General features: G+C 49.3%; 1 protein-coding gene across 6 annotated transcripts in view; it reads left to right on the forward strand.

The window, feature by feature from the left end:
- Positions 1 to 1,945: 1,945 nt before the first annotated feature.
- Positions 1,946 to 18,676, forward strand: part of Slc66a2 (solute carrier family 66 member 2) — a 38,652-nt gene continuing 21,921 nt past the window's right edge. The window contains exons 1-3 of one of the 6 annotated variants that reach the window (XM_006254952.5): positions 1,946 to 4,454; positions 4,907 to 5,243; positions 11,287 to 11,420. In XM_006254952.5, the coding sequence (XP_006255014.1) occupies positions 5,041 to 5,243; positions 11,287 to 11,420 (337 nt within the window). In that variant the 5' untranslated portion in view covers positions 1,946 to 4,454; positions 4,907 to 5,040. The remainder of the gene's footprint in view (positions 4,455 to 4,906; positions 5,244 to 11,286; positions 11,421 to 18,676) is intronic. The other 5 variants (XM_006254953.5, NM_001398666.1, XM_063277484.1 and 2 more) reach the window with 5 other exon arrangements.

Raw genomic sequence — 18,676 nt, forward strand, 5'->3', positions numbered from 1 at the left:
CTCCTAATAGTGCCACTCCCTATGAATCTATTGTGGCCATTTTATTCAAACCATCACACCTACCCTTAAGACAACAAAGTAACAACCAACCTCATTTGTCCTGGATTCCTCAGGGAATCAGTTTTCACAACCTAAGCTAAAGAGTAGCATTAATCTTTTGTTTGTTTCATTTTTCAAGACGGGTCTCTTTGTGTAGCTCTCTGGGTATCCTGGATCTCGCTATCTAGAAAAGGCTAACCTCAAACTCACAGAGAGATCCACCTGCCTCTGCCTCTTAATGTTGGGATTAAAGGCGTGTGACACCCAGCTTTAATCTTAAATTGTGTCCTTCATGTCCTTCACCCAGAGTAATGCTTGTGTCATAGTGACAGGAATGTTGTAAAGCCAGTACACTAAAAGCAACCGATACAGAAAATATCCACCATAAATGCTGGAGACAGCATGCAGGTGTCATTTACAGCGCTGTTCCTAATAGTTTGCTAGCTGGGTCAGTTGGAGTCAGTAAAGATTCATTCCTTGTAAAACCCTGTTAAGGACTTCCCATAAGTGGGCTGGAGAGATGCTCAGTGATTAAGAGCACTGACTGCTCCTCCAGAGGACCCAGGCTGAATTCCTAGCGTCTACATGGTGACTTAGAACTGTCTGTAACTTCCAGTTTCAAGGCACTGCTCACACATGGTTCATAGACATTCATGTAGGCAAAACACCCATGCACATAAAATAAACATAAATAAGACTTAAAAAATGTTTCTGTAAAGTATCTCTTACTCCTTTCCAATGTAATTATTTTTTAAACCTTTTTTAAAGACTTATTTTACGCATGAGTACAGTGTTGCTGTCTTCAGACACACCAGAAGAGGTCATCGAATCCCATTACAGATGGCTGTGAGCCAACACGTGGTTGCTAGGAATTGAACTCAGGACCTCTGGAAGAGAAGTCAGTGCTCTTAACCGCTGAGCCATCTCTCCAGCCCTCCAGTGTAATTCTTATCTATAGTGCAAGAGCCCTTTGTTAGGGACACAGACGAGAGTCACAAGACAGGATTCATGCGGGCACAGACTCAGATTCACACAACAGCAGACAGGAGAGAGGGGGAAGACACGGGGAGAGAAGTAGAGAACTCAAATCTGGGCTTGCTCCTGCCGAACTTCTCCGAAGGCAAATGGTCTGACTTCTTCCCTTAAGGTAGCCCCGAAGGGCTTGCACAGGCTGAGCATGGCACACAAAACAGGTTCTGCCCTTTTACCCCTTGTCCTCTCCCTTGCTAAAAAAAGTTACATTCCTGAAGCTCGCCCCCAAGGTCTATGCCCTTATTTGGCCACTGCCTCCGTTGCTGAGACAAAACACCCAGGTCCAACAATCAGAATTCATTATTTGGCGAACCTGTCCAATCAGTATTCACCAACTCACCCTAGCACAGGGTCCCCCCTCCCCCCCTTAAAATATCCCACTCCTGCAGAAATCCCCTCTCCTGTTCTTGCTTCTTCTGGTTTCTTGCTTTTCTTGCTTGCACTTGCTGCCCTTTGTAGCTCCCACCCTTCACCCCGTCGTCCCCTCACTTGGCCCTCTGGGGTAATAAATCTTTGTGCTGAGAAGTTGGTGTCTGGGTTAAGTCCTGTACCGATTCGGGCAGGGGAGGGCTGACTTCCCTTGCAAACACTGACGAATTTTGAGTACTATAACATTCATGGCATTTTAGCACCAGAGTGCATGTCTGGCCTTGCAGGGGTTCATCGAAGCTTGCAGGGTTCAGAACACTATGATTACTAGCCAGTAGGGGTGAGGCTTCCAACAGCTGTGTTCTTTATGTCATGTGACATGACTAGGTGGTATCTGTTACGTTCTGGAGGGTAACCAATGGTGTCTGCAATTGCCTTTAATGTTGGGGAGGGTGTCTACCGGACCACACTGGACAACAGACCCAGAAGGAAGAAACAAATTCCCAGCACTTAGGGTTTTATTTTGTAGTGCATAATGTCTAGCTGGGGTATTGAACCAACATTATAGGGTAACTCTATTTAAGTTTTACATTTGTATATATTTAGGACGCTTCTGTACTATTTCTTCTTCTACTATGCCCTCCCATCCCCTCCTGCTATCTTTTTATCTCTCTATATTATTGAAAACCATCACTCAAGTTCCAGAAGAGAACCCTTTTGGGGGTGAATACTTGAGCGTGCAGATTTAAGTCATTTTTTGTTTCTTCTCATTTATTCTAAAAACAGTTGAAATATCTTCATAAACGTATACCGGTTTTATTTTTGATTTCTCAAGACAGGGTTTCTCTGTGTGGCTTTGGCTGTCTTGGTACTCGCTCTGTAAACCAGGTTCACCTTGAACTCACAGAGATCCACCTGCCTCTGCCTCCCGAGTGCTAGGGTTAGCCCACTGCCCAGCAATATGTGCTTTTTTTTTTTTTTTTTTGTTCTTTTTTTTCAGAGCTGGGGACCGAACCCAGGGCCTTGCGCTTCCTAGGTAAGCGCTCTACCACTGAGCTAAATCCCCAGCCCCTAATATGTGCTTTCTTAAATGCAGCATTCAGAGTTACAGGAAGCCTCCTGAACACTGGACTCATAGGCAAATCATAGGCAACCTGAAGCTTGGTTCAACTTCTGAGGGTGCATTTTGAGCAATCTCTCTGTCTCTCTGTCTGTCTCTGTCTCTCTCTGTCTCTGTCTCTGTCTCTGTCTCTCTCTCTGTTCCATTTTCACTGGCTTTCTCTTCTGTGTGCCCTTAAATCTGTTCTCTCCAGTGAAGACGCTTGTGACTGTCCTTAAAGGCTCCCTGGGTGGTAACCAATCTTGAGTGGGCCCTGCTCAAGAAGCTTAATGTGAGCACATCTGCCAGGGTAAGACAAGCATGCAGCACTGTCAGAACTAGGGGAAAGCCTCTCTGGAGGCTGTTCTTCAGCCTTGCACAGCTCTGCTGGCGTCCTTCTTTGGGATCATGGGAATTCTGGTGCCAGTGGAGCACCTGTGAAGAATTGAAGGTCCTTAGAGTCTAGACCAAGGCTCAGAACCCAGTTACGGTGATGTTAAAAATCCACCCACAACTCTCCAGAGAGTAGCCTGCATCACCAGAGATTGCCATGGTGTGCAGTGCTGGACCAGAATGCAGGGCTGTGTGGACTTGTCCGGCCTCCTGGAGGGGCCTCTGGCATATGCTGAGCAGCAAAGTTCCCATTTGTGTATCCACAGCCCATGGAGTATTCAGGACCAGTGAGGTGGCCATATGTTACTCCTAACAGGCATCATGAGAGCCAGGACAGGCAGTGGGATCCTGGAGACTTTGGAAGCTTGGGCAGGAGTGGGATGGGGTGTGTAAGAGGGTGGGGGTGTGTGCTAAACGGGAACACCTACTTCCCCTTCACCCAGTGCTGCCTGCCATAGCTTCCTTCTGTTTATTCATCTTCCTGTTCCTTCCTGGAGTTGAGCATTGGGTGTGTTGATTCAGGAAGTGGCTAGGGGGGCTGCGGGCTCCGCTGGAGGATAAGTACTTCCTGTCTTTTCCAGGCCCCTGGAAAACCAAGCTCGTTTGGAATTCATCTTAAGTGAGTCTTATAATGATTTCCCACAAAACCACCCAGGTGGGAAGCAGGGCCAGACCTGTTGAAAAGGGCGATATCTGGTGAGATGGGTGGGGGGTCAGTTGTGTTCTGGGGGCGGGGCGGGGGTCGCCCCTGCTCTTGTCCTTCTAAGCAGGAGAATGCCAGGCGAGTTTCCTATTGTTGTCACCTCATCTGGCACCTCACTGCAAAGGTCCCTACAGACCGGTAGGGCAGCTCGTTCTTCTGGTTCAACTTGCTCAGCCCACCAGGGTCCATCTGGGGTTAGAGTCGTACTCGGGAATTCCTATGTTCTTTTCCTGTAAATGAGCACCCAGAGGAGGACTGACCTCACATATGGAGGAGGCGGCTTAGCAATTGTGGCGTGCTGACGCCAGCCTGTAGTCGCCTAGGGCAGTCAGTGAGTAGTTCAGCGCGAACTCCCAAGCTCCCATCCTTGGTAAGGGTTGCCAGCTCCTCATAGGCTTGCTCAGAGACTTTCAAAGATCCCTGGAATCCCGGGGAGGATGGCGTCCTAGGCCTAGAGCTGGCCGCTGTGACAGCTTTTTTCAACATCCAGTATTTCATCTTCAGCTGCTAGTGGCTCGGTAAGGCGTCTACTCTGTGCCCTGCGCGCAGCGCTCGCTAGAGACAGGTTCACGTGGTCACTTGGCCTGAAAGCGCCTCCCCGTAGGTTTTTCCTAATCTGGGACACTCAGCAGAACAGAAATGAGTGCGGGCCACCTCTTCTGTCCCACCCGGTCGTGAGCGCGCGTGCGCGCGCGTTAGGACCCAGCGGGGTAGCCGCGGGACCCTGGAGTGGGAGTGACCTCCATTGTGACGCCACGGGGCGGGGCTTCCTCTGGCTGGGACTGAGGGACAGAAGGACCGACTGGCGCGGCGTGGCTGGTAAGGGACGCGGATTCAGCTCACTTTGGTTGCTCTTCGCTATCAGGCGGAGAACCTGAGGACTTGGGATCCGGGTTGCTCTGCTTCCCTCTGGGCCACGCGTCCACCCCTCCCCCACTAGCTGAACCCGTTTTGGGGCGGTGTCACCTCCCCGGGCTATCGCGCCGGGGCGGTGCACCCCCTCCTTCCCCTAACCCGGCGGGGTGCACTCCTCCCTGCACCTGGGCGGCCGGTGGCGTGCCAGGCGCGCGTCACCAGCTCCCTAGCTTTCCTGGGAGCTGGACAGGTCCTAGCTCTGCTTGGAACCCCCGCCGCGCGTCTCGGAGAGCCTGGGCTTCCGAAGCCCTGGGTGCGGAGCGCTGCGCCCCCAGGCCCTGCCTAGACTCCAGGTCCGGTACAGGTGCGCCCTGGTCCAGCTCCTGTCAGTGCTTTACCTTTGTTCCCCCTTCCAGGTCCGGATGGTGGCTGACTGCGCAGGATAGCGGCAGCCATGTGGAGGTGACAGTCAGCTTGCGGACTCAGAGAGCCCAAAGGAGGTTGGCCCAGGTGGACATCGCTGGCTGGCAGCGCGGCCTCGGTGCTGGCGATGGAAGCGGAAGGCTTGGGTTGGCTTCTGGTCCCGTTGCACCAGCTGGTTTCCTGGGTGGCCGCTGGGGCCATGGTCTTCGGAGGGGTGGTGCCGTACATACCCCAGTACAGGGACATCCGGAGGACTCAGAACGCTGACGGTTTTTCCACCCACGTGTGCCTGGTGCTATTGGTGGCCAATATCTTACGGATACTCTTCTGGTAAGTTCAGACTTTCCTACTTGGGAGTGTTGCTGGCTTTGTTCTCAGGGTTTTCAAGAGTGGAGCTACCCTCCTTCCCCCAAAGATCTCAGGAAGGGCAGGTTCTTATTCTTCAAGGGGGGTGAGTAGTCTGAGCCTTTACTGAATTACTAGGACGCAGCATTTCCACGAAGGATAGCAAGGCTGGAGCAGAGAGCCAAATATAATCTCCAGATTCGTTCGTTTACTGTCTTTTTTTGTCTGATACATCCTGGAGCCTCTCTGTGGGCACAGTTTCTGGAGTCTTGCCTTTTTGTTCTAGTGTGTGGAGTGGGGTGCTAGGTTAAGAAAGCAATAAAGGGAGTCAGTAACAGGCAGGTTCCCCTGGCTTGCTTGTGGGAAAAGCCTTCTGCTATTTTTTTCCCCGATTTTTTTGTTTGTTTGTTTCGACGTAAAGTTTCTCTAGGTAGCCCTAGTCGTCCTGTAACTTGCTTTGTAGACCAGGCTGGCCCAAACTCACAGAGATCCACCTGCTTTTGCCTCCCGAGTGGTGGCATCAAAGGCCTGTGTCTTCTGGACTTGGCTCGTGTCTTCTTAGGTGGGAAGTCGAACTTTTCCCTGTAAACTCAGATGGAGCCTGTTTTTCTAACTCTTCTTGAGAGCCAACTTCCTCTTATTCATTTGCATTCCGTTTAGGAAGTCGAAGTTTATTTTAACAGTTTTTGAAACCATACATACTTGAAGGTTTTGTTACTGTTTCTAGACTGGGTCTTACTCTGTAGCCTTGGCTGTCCTGGAGCTCACTATGTAGACCAGGTTGGCTTCAAATTCAGAGATCCTCCTGCCTCTGCCTCCCGAGTGCTCTGGTGCCACCCTGGTTGGATGAATTTTCAAAGGAAATTTAAAAAAAGGTTTCCTCACTGCACGCTGAGATAAAACATGTCTGTAATTTCCCTTCTGGGCCAATTGGAAGTCCTCTGTGCACGTTGGAAGGCCAGTCATGCAATTTTGAAGGTATCTAGCTGCTTGCAGAAGCCAGGGAGAAGGGATCCAGAGAGCTGGTGTCACAGTTCTTTGCTTCTGACTTTTTGTTTACTGTTGGAAATGGCCTGAGTTTTTACTAACTCATGTTAAAAATCAATTTGATCGATAGGTCAGCAGGATGGCTCAGTGGGTGAAGGCGCTTCAACTCCTGTTGGTTTTCCTCCGACCTCCTCCTATGTACTGCCACACATGTGCACATGCACATAAAGAAAGAAATGTCGTAAATCTACATTAAATAAAACACACCCTCTTTGTACCGTTTAGTGAGCTGTGTCAAGGGTGTCCACCCTGAATTTATGAGTAGGGAATTCGCTCTGCCCTGTTGTGTTCTGTCCCAGCACTGGGCCCCCTTTGTCTCAGGAGTGGATCCTTGCTCGAATCAGTTAGGCGGTTGGCTAGTGAGATGACTCTGAAGGAGAGTAGGTTGGCAGCACTGAATGATGCCACCTTGCTGTTTGCCTTGGGTCAGGTGACTTCTGAGGCAAGGGTCATTGAGTCTCATTTTTTTTTTTTAAGTTGGAGACTTGCATTTCAAAGATTCCATCTTCTTGCTTTCCCCTGGGAGTGAGCTGGGCTGTGACTGGCTGGGCTTTAATTAAATCTAAGGTTGACTGGAAGCAGATCCTTCGTTATAACCATGCTCTGGGTGCACAGGACGGACCTTTGATTTCAGGCAGGCTGCCCAGTGTAGCCCAGCCTCACGGTTTAACTTATGTAGAGACAGGAGATTCACTTTTAGGATTGAGGAACAAATTTTTTCCAAATACTGAAGTAGGACTACTGACATGATTTGGAGATGCCAGGAGTGGGGCCGTTTTCCTTGTGTGCACTAGCAGAGAGGGAAACCAAGACTGCTCTCCTTGCCCTTTGTGCTGGGGACTCTGAGAAGACCTCAGATACTTTCCACTGTGGGGGCTGGGCTGCCTCCTGTGTATGCCAAGCCTTGTCCACAAATAGTCTCTTCAGTGTAATCCATGTCCCAAAAATGTCCTATGCCACCCAGGACTCCTGAGAGCATTATACAAAGACTCAGTTTCCCAGTGCATTCTAGAAGACTGTGAGGAAGGGAGGAGCTGAGGGTTATGGGCCTCCAGAGTGTTTCCATTTGGAAAGTATTTTTCCAGATTTTCAAAGAATGAAAGCCAGAAGTCTGGACAGTGTCTGGGACACGGCTGCCCATATGTAGAGATCCTGCTGCTCCAAACTGATGCCATGGGTCTAATGTGCTTCTCCACAGTGCTTTCTGCAGCCCCGGTCTAGGCTTCCCTCGAGAGATTCCACAGCTCAGTATCCTCTTAGATTTCACATAGCCAAAGGCCGTAGTATCGGAGCTTCACTGGGAGCAATGACTAGAGCATATATCCCTTCCCCATTTCTACAACTCCTCCCCAAGTGTGGAGAGCAGGTCCTGGCTGTGGCAGGTGAGATGGGAGCCTTCCAAACTATGAAAAGGGTAGAGTTAGCATTCTCAGCAGTTTCCCCATGCTAACTGGGACACAGACCTCAGCACTCATTAGAGGTTTGTGTTTTTGAGGCTGGACAGTCCTGCAGAAAGAGACTGATTCCACAGGATTCTGAAGCCTGTGACACTCAATGGAAACCCTTATTTCTTACAATCCTCACCATGTTACAGAACTCACCTTCAGCAGGCTGCTCCCCGTGGAATGTGAGTTACAGAATTTTGCAGTTTTGATGTTGGAAGCTGGGGCCAAATGACCCTTTATCTAATGCTTGCAGGCCTTTATCTAAGAAGGGCAAGACTGGCGCCCAGGTTCTACTTGAGCAAAATCCTCCACCCAGTCCTGGTGAGGTCTGAGGATGGAGATGCTCGCTGGGTCTCCACCAGTGCTGGCAGCTGGTCTTGGCTGTGATCTTGAAACACTGTATCTGAGAGGTGGTAACATTCTGCTGCTATGGCGATAAGTTTTCTTTGATACGGTAGGGTGTAGCTGTAGAGGTGTGGAGGTGTGTACCCTCCTCATAGGAGCTTTCCCATTGCTTCGGGACTTGGAGAAGTTGTCCATAGAACGGGTTGCTGGACTTGGTCAACCTTGTGCACCCCACTTCTGCGTATGTTTTCCATTATGAGTTCTGACTTTCATCCCTATGAGAGTCCTTGGACACACAACCCATAGCTGTGTGGTGGCAATTGTCACTTCTCCTCAGAAGAATTCTGCTAACCTACAGTCTCAAGCAGGAGAGAAACCATATCCTCAATAGCAGACTGCCCCAAGGATGTCTAATTTCTTCTTCTTCTTTGAGCATGACAATTTAGCAAACTGTGACCAACAGCGACTAACCAACAACCTGCCTCAATTCTCAGGGCCCTAGTATTTATAGACCCTCCGGAAAGTCCCAGAATTCTAAATGTCACACAATCACAGAAGTGATCTGCTGGTGGCAAAACCATGCATGAGGCAAATCGTAGTCAGCTGCTGTGGGCAATCAGAAGCAGGCCCATATCCCACACCTAGGATTAAAACAAAAACATATTCTTATAGTATGTCTGTGTTTTTAAAGAAACCAAAATTCCAAAACTGTCACTACAGCAGACTGTTGGTATAACTTTGCTAAGAAATGGCGCTTTAAAAAAAATAGCTTTATGCCTAGGAAGCGCAAGGACCTGGGTTCGGTCCCCAGCTCCAAAAAAAAGAAAAAAAATAGCTTTAAAATTTATGTCCAGCATTCTCTCCTAGTTGTTTTGTCTCTTGTGTCCTTCAGAGTTGTGCTTTTTGAAAGTTTGTGTCCTGTTTTTGGCTTCCCATTAAATAAAACCAGTGAAATCCTCAGCTCTGCTCTCTGGAACCCTGTTAGCTTCTTCCCTCTTGTGACCGTCAAGCTCGCTGGGATTGATTTTGATGTGGTTTGTGGGAACTTAAGCCTTGACTTTTTCCCCTCTGTCGTTTTCCCAGTAACAGGAAGCTCTTCTTTCAGCCTCATAGCTTCCTGGTGCTGCTGAGGTGACACTTTCCCATGTTAACCCTCCCCATGCACCCAACTCTGTAAGCAAATCGTCAGCTAGGTAGCCAGAGAGGAAGAATGGTTTCTAGCGGAGCAACTTAGGACTTGGTTCTGTCTGCGTGGAACCCCGAGATTGTGACTTAGACTTTTGCAGGAAAACACCGAGGTTCCAAGATGGTGGTGGCTCATGGTCAGTGAGGTAACTACAGGATCCAGGGACATATTCTAGGAACAGAAGCTTGTCTGCCTGTGCCAGCTCCTGTCTCCACCGGGTGCTGAGGCCACCCTTTCCTTTGTCTTCCCACTTCCTAAGCTTCCTCACGCAGCTGCTTTGAGTGTGGAGCTTATGAACTCACAGGGGACATTTGAGCCTTGAAACCTACACAGAGGATTATCCTGTGCGCTTGGAATTTCCAGTCTTGGCTTGCCACTCCACAGGAAGCTGAGACTTGCCCTGATTGCAGAGGGGAGCCCCGCCTGCAGCATGCCCTCCCTTGTGTAACACCTTACTGCTGGCTCTGCTTCTCTGGGCAGTAGCATATCCCGTGGACATCTGTTTAGAAAATGTCCAGAGCTCTGGGAGGGCCCTCAAGCTGGTCAGGATTCTCTCTGATCTCGAATTGTTTGTAGACATAACTTTCAGGAACGGAAGGTGGCTTTCAGGTTAGTTAAAGGGGTCGTGTGTTCTGCATGGTACAGCCTTTCCTCACAGAATGGGCGGGCCTGGCAGACACACTCTTTGAGACACAGGTGAGGTTTCTTTCCCTGTTTCCAACTGGTCTTTTACCAACTGCTGTCACAAAGAGTTCCGTGAAATGCTTTTCTCCCTAAAACTTTATTGGCAGACCTGGCTTGGAACTTGGCTATGTAGTCCAAGTCAGCCATGACCTTATGGTCCCCTGCAGTCTCCCAAGTGTGGGTGTGCAGGAAATACTGTGGCAGGTGAAATGCTGCTTGGTTTTCATTTGTGGACTGAGTTTTAGCAAGTTCCTACTGTCACATGGACGCCGGAATGTGTCCCTGAGCAGGCTTGGCGCTGGCAATGAATCAGCGCTACCATTTCTCTCTGTGTCCCTCTTGTGTAGGGGCCCAGGAGCTGCAAGTTTTACTGGCTCTCCTCCTCAGCCCTGGACATAACTGCTGTCCCAGGAGACCAGTGTAGTTAGGGGCCACAGACATGGGAGAGAAGGCTGGGGCTGTTCCTTACATGGAGAACTTTCAGGCGGTAGTGCTGCTGTGTAGAATCTTTTGAATTTCATGTGCTAACCACCAACCAAGGTCTTGGATTCACCCTGCATTTGTGCTTAACCATGCTGGGTTCAGGCTGCACTGTTGGGACCTGTCTTTGGAGATGAGCTGTGTCAGCTTGTCTGGGTGCTACAGACTGGTGGTGTTCCGATCTGCCAAGGGTGTAATCCATAGACCTTGTTGGTTGCTGAATTGCAGTTCTGCCCTCTAAAGCTTCTGGTCCCAGCTGATGAAATATTCAACACTAGTGGGAGCCATTAGAGCGAATGGCTGGGGGAGGAGTAGCCAGGGAGGGTAAGTGGTCCAGGGCTAGGAGGCCTGGGGTGGAGGAAGGATCTTGGGTGGGGCTAGCTCTGGCTGCCTTTGTTAGTGAAGGATATATATAAAAATTTAGCACCAGGTTACACATCTTCCACGGGAAATAGTCTCTTGCCTGGTTAAGATTAGACTTTGACAGGAGGGTAGGTATATAGGGTCCTTTCATACCAATATGTGGCCCTGAACCGGGGAGTCAGAGTCCATAGAGGGGAGATAAGGGCCTTGGAAAAGTCTCAGGTGAGCTTAGGGTTCCAGGTGCCTTGCCGAGTCTGAGCTGGGTCCCTTGGCCCGTCCCCATCCTAGCTGAGTCCCACACACACCCTGGAAGACTAGGCAAGCAAGTGCCAGGTCTGTGATGCACGCACAGGACCCTCCCCCGGACTCCTCAGGCCCCGGTTGAGGAGAGGCTGAGGTTGGTTGAGGTTGGAGGTCCTGGCCGGGGCTGGTGTCTGCTTCCTTCCTTCCTGATGTGGGCCCCCTTTCCGTCCCTTAGGTTTGGCAGGCACTTCGAGTCGCCGCTCCTGTGGCAAAGCATAGTCATGATCCTTACGATGCTACTGATGCTGAAGCTGTGCACCGAGGTCCGCGTGGCCAACGAGCTGAACGTCAAGCGCCGCTCCTTCGCAGGTGGGTGTGACGTCATCTAGGAAGCCTTGCCTAGCCGTCGGGGGAAGCTCGGCTCCCGTGAAGCTGAACTCGCAACTCGCCCCCCCCCCCCCCCCCCGCTTCGGCGTTCGCCTGGGCAGCTTTCATTTCGCCGAATGGCCATTATCTACAACGGATAGTAGCATTTTCCCACGTCGTGACAGACTAAACATTTCTCTGCTTCGAACAGTCAAGCACTTCTTTCCTGGAGCACGGGTGAGGTTTTTAACTCGTCTTCTGGACTCTCTTGCTCACATCCTGACTGCATGTCATCACAGGGACCAGAGAGGGCAGAGTCATTGCTGTGTGCCCCGTCAGTGTGCCCTTTAGCCACACTTCACACGCGCAGTCACCCACGTAAGGTGTGACACACCCCGGTCTACATGTTCTGTGGGCTGAGGACCCCGGGCAGCATCTGTCCCATCCTTGACCCCCCGGACACGTCAGAAAACACTAAACCCTTCTGCCTTTGGCCTCTCCTTCACAGAATTGCTGATTGGTACTCTGTGGTCAGGATAGGCTGGCCGGCTTGCAGGAGAGTTAAATCCCACCTCCACCTAATCCTCTTCCTTCTCTTCTTTCTTTTTCCTTTGACCCTAATTCTCTCTCTGTAACTCATGCTGTCCTTTAAACGCCCAGTCCTTCTCCATCAGCCTCCTTGGCTCTAAGTAGGCACACACGTCCACACTCAGCAAAAGCCTTTCTTTTATCTTTCCATTAACAAACTAGTGGAGCTCTCTCTGGATTTGTCTGATGTAAGCGTGGGTGCGTACACGTGCAGTTTGTGCGTGCGTGCGTGCGTGCGTGCGTGCGTGTTGAATCTTGCTTATAGAAGTATTTAGTGCTTAGTTTGGGGGCTGCTCGGGAAGTGGTCTTGCTACATCTTTGATCATTATTTTTTCCCCTGCTAACAGGATCCTGCTGTGTTTGTGTTTTCACTGGTTTTAAGTTAAACGGGTGATAACCATCCCGGTCATCACAGAGAGTGGCCACACCTGGCTTTGGGGAGAAGCCTGTAGGGATGATAGCTCACGGGTATCTTCTGGTGTGTCCTCATCCTTTCTTCCCATTCGCATCACCATCCCGAATCTCCCCTGAGTGTCCCCGTCCTCCCGGCGTGAACCCAAACGACCCCAGTGCTGTTGCGGGTCATACTGAGAATCCTGCGAGGACAGGATATGGTAGAGGAGCTGAGGCTTTATGGCTCTACCTCTATGGTGCTGTGGGCTTGCTTCCTAGAAGCACAGTCTGTCCTTCTCTAGGCTCCGAGCTTTCACACAGCAAGCCCTGAGCCCCTCTGAGCCTCAGCCTGCACTGGGAACAGGACGCCATCCTGACCGCAGAATGGCGGCGGGCCCCTCACGCGCTCACACACTGAGATACCCATGAGCGGGCCCCTCATGCACTCACACACTGAGATACCCAAAGGCTAAGGAGACGGTCATGCATGGGATTCCAGAGGCTCCCCATAGGTTTGCGCTGCTTCTGTGCTGTGAATATGAGAACAGGTTTGTGATTTCCATTGCCATGTGTGTTGGTTCTGATTGTGGCCCATGTCAGCTGTCAGGTACAGAGAGGGTTTGCACACAGGGCAGCAGCCTTAGAGAATGGTGTTCATTTATTCAGAACCACATTGTACTTGTTCCTTCAGCTCAGGTGATGGTGAGCTCAGGGAACTGTGAGACCATATCTGAGTGCCGTATGGCAACATGGTCCAGACCAGAGAGTGCGTGGGTAGTGGAGGCCCAACTGTTCTCTTGTGCAGTGTTGTTCTATGTAAAATCTCCAAGGCACTAGTTATTGTCACTAGGGTTGAGCTAAAATACTGAACCAACAGTTTGCAGGGTTAGGACAGGGATATGAATTTTTATCAGGGGCTCCTTAAGGGCATAGTAGTGACCCCAGCAATGTCCCCTTTAGAAAGGGCCTCTGCAGATGTGATTAAGATTGGTGATCTTGGGGTTGGGGATTTAGCTCAGTGGTAGAGCGCTTGCCCAGCAAGCGCAAGGCCCTGGGTTCGGTCCCCAGCTCCGAAAAAAAGAAAAGAAAAGAAAAAAAAGATTGGTGATCTTGAGGAAGGACATTATTCTTGGTCCCTTTGTGGCTAATTTAATTTCAAGGGGTATCGCAGGACCCACCCCTGGCTCCAAGAGTCATTTGGCCTTTTACCTCTCCACCTATCATGGGCCAGTGGTGCTTGTTGGAGAATTATTTATTTTTGCTGTTGTTGTTGTTGTTGTTTTTAGACAGGTTCTTGGATGTCTTAGAACTCATCCTGTAGACCAGGCTAGCCTAGAACTCACAGAGATCCTTTTGCCTCTGCCACCCAAACGCTGGAACTGAAGGCATGTGCTACCATACACTGCCAAGAATTCTTGATATTTACATCTTTAGTTCTTTCGGTTTTGAGTCCAGTTCATATTTACAGGGTTTGCTTTGTTTAAGACACCGATCTTAGTGTATTCCTGAGAATTAGCGTTAATGAAATGTGTGGGTCCATTTCCTGCCATCTGTCAGAAGGCTGACAAGGGTGGTGTGTGTGGAAAAACAAAACAAAACAAAACAGAAATGCACTCCGGTGCCAGCCCACAGACACCCAGTCCTGCAGCTGCTGAGGTCCTGGGGCCCAGGAGATACCTCACTTTCTTCCCAGCAACTACTTTGTACACAGAATGTTAGTGACTTCTAACAAACCTGTGTGCACCACCCCAAGAATAAATACAGACTGGTAGCACCATGAGTCTCATGAGGCACAATTCAGATCATTTATGATGGTGAAGGTAATTTATGAACAGCTAATAGTAAGGCCCTTACTGTCAAACTAGACAATGTGAGTTTGAGCCCACAGTTTACTATCAAGGGAAGTCAGGACAGGAATTTAAGCAGGGCAGCAACCTGGAGGTAGGAGCTGATGAGGAGGCCATGGAACGTTGTTGCTTACTGCCTTGCTCCCCATGGCTTGCTAAACCTGCTTTCTTACAGGACCCAAGACCACCAGCCCAGGGATGGTACCACCTACACAATGGGCTGGATCCTCTTCCCAATCCATCACCAACTAAGAGAATGTCTTATGGACTGGAGAGATGGCTCAGTGGTTAAGAGCACTAACTGCTCTTCCAGAGGTCCTGAGTTCAAATCCCAGCAACCACATGGTGGCTCACAACCATCTGTAATGAGATCTGATGCCCTCTTCTGGTATCTGAAGACCGCTACAATGTACTTATAATCAATCAATCAATCAGTCAATCTTTAAAAAAGAAAATGTCTTACAGCCAGATCTTATGGAGGCATTTTTCTCAATTGAGGTTCCCTCCTTTCAGACGACTCCAGCTTGTGTCAAGTTGACATAAAAGAAGGCAGGGCAGGTGTCCCCTGTTGCACTCAGCCTCAATGCCTCAAGGCAGGGTTTCCCAGTGAACCTAGAGCTCAGTTTTCAGCTTTGCTGGCATAGCCACGGCATCTTCCTGTGTGAGCTGGGGAATGCAGGCCCTCATGTTTGCACAGCCAATGCTTGTACCCACTGGGCTATCTCCCCAGCCTTATGAAGATATTTTTAGTTTGAGACAGAATCTCTCTATGTAGTTCTGGCTGCTTTGGAACTCAACCGTGTAGACTGGGCTGGCCTTGAACTCACAGAGATCCTCCTGTCTCTGCCTCCCAAGAAAGACATGTGCTGTTATACCCGGATGAGGACATTGTAAAATAGTTCTAACTTAGGGTTCCCATTAAAAAAAATAAGCTTAAAATGTTTCCAGTTTTCTTAATAGTATACTTTTAATTTTAGTGGTAACTCATTCAGTTTGCCAGTTAAGATTAGAGGGGGGGGAGGAGGGAAGGAAAGAGAGAGAGAGAAAGGAAAGGAAAGAGAAAGGAGAGAGGGGGGGAGGGAGAGAGAGGAGAGAGGAGAGAGAGGTCAAACACAAAATACAAGATCAGTTAGTTGTCCTGCTATAAAGCACATGCACTGTGTAGACTCACAGTAGACTTTGAGGAAAATGGAGGGAAATAAAATAAAACTGACCCCGTGACTAATTTGAACATGAACATTTTGGTACACTTTCCAAGTTTCTTCATTTACTCTCAGTGGCTTATCACAAAATCTGTGTAATTTCCAAAAGTAGAATCAAACTTAAAAATTCCACACATTCCATGAGACTTTTTTTCCAGCCTCCCTCTGCTCATTAGAATGAGGGCTCTAAGTACTGAATCTGGGGGAGGCAGGGAGCAAGGGTGGTCCCATGGGACAGTGTGAAGTCTCTTCCTACCAGGCATGTGCTCTGTGCTCCTGGGACCCGTGGGTAGTGGGTGTGTCCTGTGGGTTGCTGGGTGTGTGTTAGTTTTCGGTTTCATATTTTAGTATGTAAAATCACTAACATTTATCAAGTTGGGAGAAAGTCTAAGGAAGCCCATTTGTGATTGAGCCCACACCGGGAAACCCACCCTGACCTCTCATCTGAGCCTATATCCTGACCCCCTATCCCCACTAGGATTGGGACCCATGGCTGTTGGTGCTAGACAGATCCGCTACAATGAAGTGGCTTCCCAGCTCAGTCCAGCATGTTTTAAGGCCAACCCCAGACATCACTGTATTTATAAATGACTCAAATGTATCTCTAAGAACAGCAGTTCTGAGCCTGTGGCTTGTGACCTTCCCCCACCCCGGGGAGGGGTCAAAGGACCCTTCCACAGGAGTTGCCTAAGACCATGGGAAAACACATATAGTTACATTACGATTTATAACAGTAGCAAGATTACAGTTACGAAGTAACAATGAAGGTAACTTTTTGATGGGAGGGTCACCTTGGCATGAGGAGCTGTATTGAAGCTTCTCAGCGTTAGGAAGGTTGAGAGCCACTGCTCCAGGAGGTCACGCAGGAAACAGCTAGAATACCCGTGCCATCCACACGAGTGCACAATTCCATGTAGCCAAACGCTGAGTTTGTACGGAAGTTTCTGGTGGCTCGTTCTGACTTTTGGCCACTTGGTTCCCTTGAATCAGGGTGTTCTGTGAGGGCTGGTGGCCTGTGTTACTCAGGAGTCAGACTGATGTGTTCGCACTTCTCTCCATTTTAACATTGATTACTTTTGATTTAGAACCCCTCCTCAGCCCCTTTTCTCCCTGCATTGTGCACTGTGAACTATGGTTTATCTGTCGATGTCCAACTCCATGTGGACCTCCAGCACTCTGCAGTGTCAGCAGGCCAGAAGTGGAGACTCCCGAAGGCCTCCAGGAGGCTCTGAGGTAGATACTTCCGTAGGCAACCATAACAACTGACGCCTCTCTGTCCTTTTTGCCCAGGGAAAGAATTTTAAAAGTAACTGGATCTAGAGGTTGATTGCCCCCCCCCTCAGGAGGTGTCTCTGGGCTTTCAGGACACAGATGTCAGGGTTGTAGGCACCAAAAGAGACCCTTTATCATTGAGGACTGCACAGTGTTTGTGACTGTGTTTGCTAGAGCACCTCTGGGCAGAGGCTCCATGTCCACTCGCTGAGTTAGCAGGGGTTTGGGGTGTGGAAGCAATGAAAGTCTCTCCATCAGTGTGCAGCTGACTTCCTAGAAGCTGCAGTGGTGACTTTACAAAGTTGACATATACATTCAGACGGGGTTGGTGGCACGATGTGTCCCACCTGGCTGCCTGTTTTATGCCTGTTGGTGTCCGCTCGTTCAGTAGGAGCCCTCGGCTGGACGCACTAGGACTTTGGATCTCAGGACTCCTGCTCTGGACTACAGCGGCTCGTGTCTTAGTGGGACTCTAGTGTTCAGATATCACTGGCACAGGTTATGGCTGTTGTCTTAGTCAGGGTTTCTATTCCTATACAAACATCATGGCCAAGAAGCAAGTTGGGGAGGAAAGGGTTTATTCAGCTTACACTTTCACATTGTTGTTCATCACCAAAGGAAATCAGGACTGGAACTCAAGCAGGTCAGGAAGCAGGAGCTGATGCAGAGGCCATGGAGGGATGTTACTTACTGGCTTGCGTCCCCTGGCTTGCTCAGCTTGCTCTCTTATAGAACCTAGGACTACCAGCCCAGGTGCCATTCCGGCACCGCCCACAATGGGCTGGGCCCTCCCCCTTGATCACTAATTGAGAAAATGCCTTACAGCTGGATCTCATGGAGGCAGTTCCTCAAGGGACGGTCCTTCCTCTGTGATAACTCCAGCTTGTGTCAAGTCGACACACAAAACCAGCCAGTTCAGGTGTCATCTGGCTTTTTTCAGTGTGTCGAGGGGGGCGTGTCTTTTTTTTGGCCATGGAGCCCCTCGTTTCTGTACATACTCTGTCTGCTGAGCCTTTGTGTCGAGAGCAGCTGAGCTTCCAACATGGCTGTGCTCTTCCACCACCTGTGTCCCAGCCAAGTTTCTCAGGAACCCAAAGTATTATGGGATGTGTGCCATCACCCACGCTGCTTTCATAAGCGAGAATAGCGATGCCAGCAATGCGATTGCTAGAACAGTGAGTAGCATGGAGGATTACACTCAGGGTTGAGTGATCTTAAGCCTCGTTCTGGCAGAGAAGAGCCCGGAAGTCCCCATGAGCACAGTGCCTTTTCCCAGACGCTCCACCAACTGGCTTCTGCTAGGTGTGTTCATTTGAGTAATTTTGTTTCTAATTTACTTTTTTTTTTAATTTAAGTTTTGCTTTATAGTGTATTTTTTTCATTTTAAATTTCTCTTAGTAGTTCTTTGACAGAACTGTGCCTCAGAATCAGGTTGAATTTATCTGAGATGTGTGTCAACTCTTAAGTGTCCTAGAGCTCCAGATTGAGACTTTCTAGGGGTAGATGGGAAGTATCTGCTTACAGGTAAAGGTTTCTTTCATTGTGATGAAAATGTTCTAAACTGGTAGTCATAGTGGTTGCCCATCTGGGAGTGTGTAAGAACCATTGAACTGTAAACTTTACAAGGTAAATTGTTACAAAGTAAATTGTTACAAAGTAAATTGTTATAAGGTTAATTGTTATAAGGTTAATTGTTACAGGGTAAATTGTTACAGGGTAAATTGTTACAGGGTAAATTGTTACAGGGTAAATTGTTACCGGGTGTTGTGTGAGACTTGAGTTTGCAAAGGCTTTGCTGTGTGCTGCCCATCACCTCAGGAATTTGTGTGTCAGGCTGCATCTCACCTCAGTTCTAAGCTGGGCTCACCTCAGTTCTGTCTCCTGAGCTGCCCTCTCCATCCATCCCACCCGCAGTCTTTGTCCACAGCCTGTCATGCCGGTGCCAACTTGGCTGGTC

The sequence above is a fragment of the Rattus norvegicus genome, chromosome 18 (genome assembly GCF_036323735.1).
Source record: "Rattus norvegicus strain BN/NHsdMcwi chromosome 18, GRCr8, whole genome shotgun sequence".
In the NCBI taxonomy this organism is placed as follows: Eukaryota; Metazoa; Chordata; class Mammalia; order Rodentia; family Muridae; genus Rattus; species Rattus norvegicus.